The 8,654-nt window shown below is 35.5% G+C and overlaps 1 protein-coding gene across 1 annotated transcript; it reads left to right on the top strand.

Annotated features, from left to right (window-relative positions):
• Positions 1–189: 189 nt before the first annotated feature.
• Positions 190–8,566, top strand: LOC115440617 (nucleoside diphosphate kinase homolog 5). Its single transcript, XM_030165006.2, has 4 exons — positions 190–427; positions 6,263–6,435; positions 7,799–7,944; positions 8,199–8,566. The coding sequence occupies exons 1-4, from the start codon at positions 287–289 to the stop codon at positions 8,441–8,443; spliced, it is 705 nt and encodes a 234-aa protein (XP_030020866.1). The 5' UTR covers positions 190–286; the 3' UTR covers positions 8,444–8,566.
• Positions 8,567–8,654: the final 88 nt, after the last annotated feature.

Raw genomic sequence — 8,654 nt, forward strand, 5'->3', positions numbered from 1 at the left:
GTTCATTTGTAATTAATATATTATACCACCGATTTATAAGAACTTAGACTTCGTCTGATCGGAAGCCACGGGACTTAAAATTGTTCAAACGGAATAACAAACGACACAATATTATTGGTTTCATTATACAACCATAAACAATAGCTATAAGAACTTATTCAAGTAAATTATCCCCTTTACGTCACTTACAGACGTCACGCGCACGTCACGAAATATAAATCGATATATACGTAGCATTTATAGTTATACTTTTATACATTAAAACCCTATCTTCAAACGTTGAACAATGTCCATAGCATCTTCTGACTCCGGGGCGGAGTTCCAGACGTACTCGGAACGCACTTTAGCGATTATCAAGCCAGAAGCCATAGAAGATGCCGACGCGATCGAAAAACACATAAGAGACAATAGCTTTATAATACTCGCTGTGAGTTGTTTATTGGATATTGATTTGTTGGATTTCAACTCAACTTTGAACGTTGCGCGACATGTTTGGAAACGTTGCGTGGTGGCAACGGAGCTTTCTATTTGTTATTTTTACTAATTCTACCTTATCTATGTAGAGTTATAAGTTCGATGCTCGATTCAGATATATGTGTTTATTTAATTGGGGTGTGGGCTGTGTTTCCCACATTCGTAATACCAGACATCGTATCTAATAGGAGTAAAATGACTAAAAATAGAAAATAATTGTTCATTGGTATTGAATTATTAGATGGTATTTTAGATTAGTGTTATTTTACTATTTGCTGACCTTTTCTGTAGGTAATTCTTATGTAATTATGTGTTTAAAAGATACACATTTCTTATTTCACTTTGTAGTTTGTAGCCCAGTTTTTGGTGAATATTTCTTTCAAAATAATTTACATTAACTCACGAACTGATGAGGCATGACATAATCTTTATAAAGTTTTTTACCTAAAGCTAAATAAACAATTTTTAAAGTTCCCAGGCTCCCGGTAATTTTTTTTTAATTTATCCTAATATTTATTTACGACAAATAAGTACTTAATGTAGATGTTGAGACTATCAGAAAGTGGTCAGGTTAAACTGCAGCCATTTCAAATTATCCAAAAGTGATTGGCTGGTGGTAGGATATGTTTAATATCCGCCCGGATAGCGAACACCGTACACAAGATTTTAAAACCCACCATAGAGGCCCACGTAAATGTAGCGCGTTCCGAGATCTGTGTATTTTGCCACACAATTGTGTCGCTGTCGACACAATTATGCCAGGGGGTAATCATTTCTCGTCATTCACCATTCTATTGGACCCTACTTAACTTACCATCAGGCGCGGTGGGGTCACTTAGCAGAGCCTGTATGGAAAATAGAAAAAGATGAATGTAAACGGCAGCATATATACTATCTTGTTCTAAATTTGCCCCGTTTAAGTCTTAAATGAATATAACATAACAGGTAATCGTTTTTGATCGAAAGGAATTGTATCATTGTGGAATACAACTGTCGACTTTACGGAGGTGGGCGTTAATATCTGCGACACAGTTACCCAACTAATGCAGATATTTTCGAACATTATATTTTTAAAAAAACTGTATTATTTATTCCAAATAAAGATTTATTATTATTATTATCTATTTCCTTAACTTTTTCCAGACATTCATATATTGAATTTTTTATTGTAACTTATAAGTAATATTAATTCTTGTTCTATACGTAAGTATGTAGTAGAAGCTGAAGTCTATCTGTACATATCATTGGTTCATTTTTGTCGCCTAATAGCACGGTGAAAGCATTGTTGTGTCACAGTGCTTTTTATCAGATAAATAAACTACTCCCTTTATCGTGGAGTTGTTAAACTAACACGTGCTCGCGTAACAGTAAACAAATTCCAGTGATAAAAGTAGTAATTGATAAATTTTGCCTACAAGTGTAAGATCAGAATCGAATCAATTATAGTCTAAACCCCTTATTCATAGACGTTTTTTATCTAAGGACGGAGCAAAGTTGTGATAACAAGTCTGTTTCTCAGTGTTGACGGCATGGCAGCCTTCGCAGTGCGTAGATATAGAGCCGTTGTGATTGACTAATATTGAGATATAAAAATGTTTATGAATAAGGGGGTAACATCAGATTATGACGTTTAGATATACAAAAACTTCAGTTTTATTAATCGACTTCATTTTATTTTAGTATTATAGATATTATAACAATACTTCAACAATTTATATTGTGTCGGAGTTGTCAACAAACATTAGGCAGCTCATGGAATATCGCTTAGCAAGCGACACCTTGACGGAATTCGTCGTGATTCATTATTACGTGCATACAGCGTCGCTCACATTCAGTTGCATAATTCTGGAATAGTTAATGTCACGAACATCTCAAACTGTTCATGTGTGACTGAAAATCTGTCGCGTAATTAAGTTACTGGATGGCCATGATATGTAGATGAAAAAAAATCTATTCAATTCTCCAATCTATATTTATTATGTACTTATATAAGTGTTATGCATAAAATAATATTTTACTAAATTGAAATCATGATGTGATGTGCACATTTTTATTGTTTCTTATTTCTTGCTATCGATCGTTCATATTATGTTATTATTTATTTAGTGTAACATAGGTAAAATGCTGTACTTAATTTATTGTAATTTTGATAGGAAATGCTAAGTATAGAGAAGTCCATGATAAATAAATAGATAGATCTAAATTGTGCTAAACCATAAATAGACAAAGAGCAGAAGAGAAGAGGCAAGCAGGCGAATCGCCATGACGTTTTCAAATAACGTTAGGGGCTAAATAAATAATTCGAAATTGATTTGTGTACTAATGATCTCGCCTGAACATTCTAAATTGAATATCGAGTTTATCAAATTTCAACCATTAACTGCTCTAATATGCAACCGTCTCATAGTTAATTGAATAATATGGACATTGAGCTTCCATCTCAAAGAGCAAATGATAATGTATAATCACAATTGGCGAAGAGGCTTAATTAGCCTCACTGCCATATTGCCTAGTGCGACCTCGTCATAGGTCCGAAGTATAACACCAAGGTGAAGGAATAAAGGTAATGAGTCATATCTGTTATCGTGACCACGTTTTAATTACATAGCAATATTAATTATTCAGGTAGGGTAAATATCATAGTTGTAGCGGATAACGATCGATTCATTAAATTATTGTTGTGAATCATAAAATACAAATGACGCCAGTGCACGCAATATGTTACGCTATTATATGCCATTGTGGTCGCCCTAGTTTGGGGATTACTATATTTTATGTTATTGTAATTTGGAATAATAATTCGGTAATTTATACTGTTATGGCTTTGTTTTAGTATCATTTAATGCCGCGCCGTGTTGTAATACAATGACAGATTTTATGAGTTCGGCAGTCATACGCTCAGCGAGTAAGATCGCATGGAAATTTTGTAACGTTACAATATCCAATCATGATAATCTTATGTTAATATCCTAATATTGGAATATTTAGAATAATTATTGGCCTTAAAAAATCTTTCAATATGGTAAGTTATATTGACGTAAATTAAAGTAAGAAAGTAATTATTAAGACCTGTGTATTCTTAGTAAGATCTCAGGCATTAATGAACACGTCATTATGTTTTGATTTTTGTCGTCGCCCGCGCGAATGTTTCCGCGATAAAAGTTCCGCTATATATTTTCCCGGAATAAAATATATAGCCTATGTCTAGCCTAGGTCTTAAACTATCTCCATACCTCATCAAAATCCGTTCGGATTTTATCAGTTTATCATGGTCAGACAGACAAACAGACGAGGCGGGGAGACTGTTTTATGATACGTAAGGATGTGGAATAGCAAACGCATCGGGTCTTTTGGTCGCTAGACTTATTGTGGTTTGTCTTTCTATGATTTAGAACATAATAATAAGGTATTGTGATCGAAGAAAGCCCGGTCCCTAACAAGACATAGCGTGTCTTTTGTATTTTTTTTTGTATCTTAATACAAAACATACTACGATTTTTTGTTACTTCGTTTATAATTACATTTATAAGTGATATGTATTCATTATTATATTAAATGAAAAAATTAAATAACATAAGGTGGTCCTTCAAGCGCTCCCTATGACCTTGATTGGATATATCATTAAACTATAACGGGTATCGTCTCGCTGACATTTTAATGACAATCTTTTTTCAACATTGCTTAAGACAAAAGCATTCACACAAAAAAGCAATCAACAAGGAAACTTGCTCAAAAGACTACATGTAAAATTACGTGTAGCGAACACGAACACGAGTAAAGTACAAATTTACATTTAGAATTGGAAACTCAAAGGCATCGATGAATAGTTTATGTGAAATAATTTCCATAAGAGGGTGTGCTCAGATCAAAGTGCGCATGTCTGCTGCTAGCCGCCGGGGACGATGGGAAGGGTTACTATGATTAAGTGAATTCGATGGAAACAACACGATCGGTCATAGAAACGGAGAATATTTTTATGATCATATTTTACTAGTGAGTTGCCTTTGCAGTTTTAATCTTAAAATAATAATAACAGTTCGTAGTCAACAGATTTTACAACTTTTATATTTTAATTATAATCTATTCATAAAATCTGCACAAGAAATATGCAGAAGTAAAGTCCGTAGTCATTAACACCATCAATAATTATGCAATCAATAAGCATAAAGCATTGAAAGAAAGCAGGAAATTGAAATAGGGTTTATAATTTTTTTTAAAGACATTCATAGATATAGGTTCCAATGTAATGGTCGGTTTTCTCGCTCTAATTTCTTACTACCTATAACTTTTACGTTATTTTTATGTAGATGATAAGAATAAATATTTATGCTAAAACTATCCGTAATTAGAAATGTTTGGCATTTATAATTTTAATACGAAAAAGTACAACTAGAATTATTTTATTCTATGTCAGTTATCACCTTACTTATACAAGTTAAAAATGTCAGATCCACAAAAGATAACCTCCCCGGCAATATGGGTTGCGATATGCAAAACTCATATCGACATTAGTTGAAGAGCGCGCGTGCGAGGGTACGTTCATTATTCCGCGTCACATGCAACCCTTGTTACCGCAGGGTTGACACTTGCGTAATTAATTGTAAAGATAAAGGCGCTGTTGTTCCTCCATTAACGCGTTACTATTGTGTAGATATTACACATCATAGTACGGCCGTTTGTTTTGCATGATTTTACATTTCTTTATTTAAATATTTCTAAGATATATTTTTAAAATTGAGTTTGTGTCCAAAAGGGCGATTAATGCAAGAAAATCTGGCTCATGGACGCCAAATTATAAAAAAAGACCGATACAAAAACACCACTGAAAACGGTACGGGAAAGCAATATACGCAATTTCGTTTATGTGGACTATAAATGAATTCGAGTTATTTCGGTTTAAAGCCAATTTAATGAAGCGAATTTTTTTTATTTCTATGGGACCCATCTAGATGTATATTCTTTCAAATAAAAAAATAATCCAAAACAGTTAATAATAAATGACTGAGTTTTGGGGTGACATACGTAATGAAATATACTTTTAATTGAGAACCTTCTCTATTTTGAAGTCGGTTATATATAGTGACTTTTGTCACCAGATCACACTATTTCGTAAAATCTCTGCACACTTTACATTTCTTTGCCATTCTATATAAAATACCTACACTCAATATTTTTCTAGCATTTGCCAACCCTGCGATAGATCTTGGCGCTCCCTAGCTCTCGACGGTGCGCCGGTCACTGCTGTTATCTATGGAAACCGTAGAAAAAACTAATTAAATATTCGACTCGCTGAGGGGTCAGTGTTTGCGACAGGGCCCGGCTTTATTAAATCATTTCTGTTCGTACATAATTTCGCTCAGCGGAATCGCTGCGATTAATGTTTCTTTACTAATAGTGTACCAACTATCAAGTACCTGAAGCTTATATCTGCAATTCTAGAGATTATTTATTTTTGATGATTTTTATAAACATATTTTTTTAATAAGAAACATCTAATATTCCCACTTTCATGCCTCATAATATGGAAGAATAATTCGCCGAATAATTCGCGTACGAATTTTATGAGTAACGAATACTCCCGAATAAACTGTTTACACACTCCTATTTCTGACTATTCGTCTGTAATCGGCAAGTATTTAAATGAGGAATTAGTTGGGAACTAAGGTTAAACATACAATTCTGTTTTACCTATGTAGACATTTTCTTTCATATGGGTGACTTTACCTTCGCTACCTCTAAGTATAAACTACTAACAATAAAGGTAAGTACTTAAAATATGTTTCCACAGAAGCGTCAAGTTCGACTGACTCCAGAGCAAGCTGCGGAGTTCTACAAGGGCCATTACGGGCGAAAGCATTTCCCGCACCTCGTGGCGCACATGTCCAGCGGGTCCATAATCGCGCTGGTCCTCGCTGGACGGAACTGTATACAGAGATGGCGGACACTCATGGGTCCAGCAAGGTAGCTTTCATCACTGTTAATGGTCGACTCTACGAGAGGCAGTTTTATTGGAGGAGACGATGGCTCCGGTATGATATTAACGGCTATAGCCATAAAATATAAAATTGGAACCAAATACAAGATACGAGATTTTTTTATAATATAATTTATTCGCCGTATGTTTTTATAATGGTATCGAAATCCCAGAACAAACATAATAAAACGAGATGAATTCAAGTCCATACTCTATAGTCTATACAGATATCTATCACAGATAATTATAAAATTGCAAGACTTTATTACATAAATAAAAAATCTCATATTAATATTTAAAACATAAAAACACTGCTCTTTTTAAACCGTTAATCGGCGATGTTGTTTTCGTAACACAAGCTCTTCGCTCCGTGTTTGGTTGCAATTAAATTGTACACTATGGATCTCAAGTGGCCTATAAACTGCGATGTTGACGTGGAATAATGAGTGAGTTAATTAAACCGAGCATTATTACCCGTAACGTCGCATTATTACAGTTTTGAGGCTCGGGCTCGCTGGACGGCTTATGGCCTGCGGTAATTTAAAAACGCTTTCATGGAAGCTTCAAGCGAATCATGCTGACAGTTAAATTGATTTTTGTTTTTTTTTATCATCCATGGCGCAGTGGTTGATGAGTCGGTTATTGAACGGCAATATGCAGGTTCAATTCCTAGTCTACAGACTATGACGCATGAAGAATTACAGTTAGGCGTCGTTATCTGCTGGTTTATTTTGATAAGAGGTGTGTTACGGATATATTTTGTAGGTATGAATGAATCCCTCCTAGGCGAATTTTGCCCACGGCGACCAATCTAAACGGAGATCAGCTATGCAGGAGATATTATAGTGCACAAATGTGTGCTCAAAATACGGGTGCACTCTTTGTTCCTTAACTCTCATAGTCTGGTGAGTTCGCGATCCAACATGACCGGAAAGAGATCAGGCGCGGCCAAACAACTTTATGTGATTCCCGAAGCACCGCAATGTCACACCGCCAACTTCCCTCATCCGAGCGACGACTGAAATTTTTAAGATGGGAAATCTAGTAACAATAATTTTTAGTCCGACCTGGGATTCGAACTTAGGACCTCAGCGGAGTAGTCATACTCGTACCGCGTACGCATTACAACTACGCCACCGAGTCAGTAGATACTTTTAGGCGCTTCAGAGTCAGCTGTTTTAGATAAGGTACCTTGGTCCTTTATATATTATACTTTATATACCCAGCTGACTCTAAGAAAAAGGCGATATTTTAGCAATCATTGAGGCAAACAATATTTCTTCGGTAGTCTATACCAGTGTAGTCACGTAGCCGTGTATAAATAAAGTTCGAAACTATGTCTTATTCCAGAGTGCTAGAGGCTCAGGCTTACTGGCCGGACAGCCTACGAGCTTGCTACGGGCGGCGCACCAAGTACGGGGACTATTTTAATGCAGTCCATGGCAGTGAAAATCATGCCGAGGCCGTGAGGGAAATACATTTCTTTTTTCCTAACAGTAAGTTACATTTTTGAGTAATAATTTAAAGATTAGTTTTGAAACTTGAGAAGGTTGCAATCTATAAAATATGGGTATTTTTTTCATTGCCTTTGATGGGAGGAAAGCTTAGGCCTTTATGTTATAAAAACAGATAAACACGGTTGATTTTATTTGAATTTACAACGCGGTAGATATGTCGAAGCTTACTGTAAATAGTTTTATTCAAAGGAAACATTCCCATGAATCTAAGAATATGCTTAATTTGTTCGCAGTGATAGTAGGGCCGGTGCTTCGCAAGTGGCAAGTTCACGACTACATCCTCAAGCATATAACACCGACGCTCCTGCCAGGGTTGACAGCTTTAGCTCACGAGCGGCCGGCAGAACCATTACTGTGGTTGGCAGAATATCTCCGCACGCACAACCCTAACGAGCCGGAGTTGGCGACGCAGCAACCCGAGCAGAGAGAAGATCCGCGATGCCACACACCCGTGCCTTCGGAAGAGTCCGTTAAATAATGTTTTGAAATTAATAGGATGAGTGGATTATTATCAAAAATTAATTCAAATAGTACGAATGTTAATTTGTATTGGAGTTTTGGGGATCAAAACTGTTTGGGGATATAAAAATATAAATAGTCATTTGAAGTTTTATTTTAGTTTCCCGATTATTTATAATTTGATAATACGTTCAAATCCCTTTTTATTGAGTGTCTCGCTTCATCGATGG

This window comes from Manduca sexta, chromosome 24 (assembly GCF_014839805.1).
Source record: "Manduca sexta isolate Smith_Timp_Sample1 chromosome 24, JHU_Msex_v1.0, whole genome shotgun sequence".
Classification (NCBI taxonomy): domain Eukaryota; kingdom Metazoa; phylum Arthropoda; class Insecta; order Lepidoptera; family Sphingidae; genus Manduca; species Manduca sexta.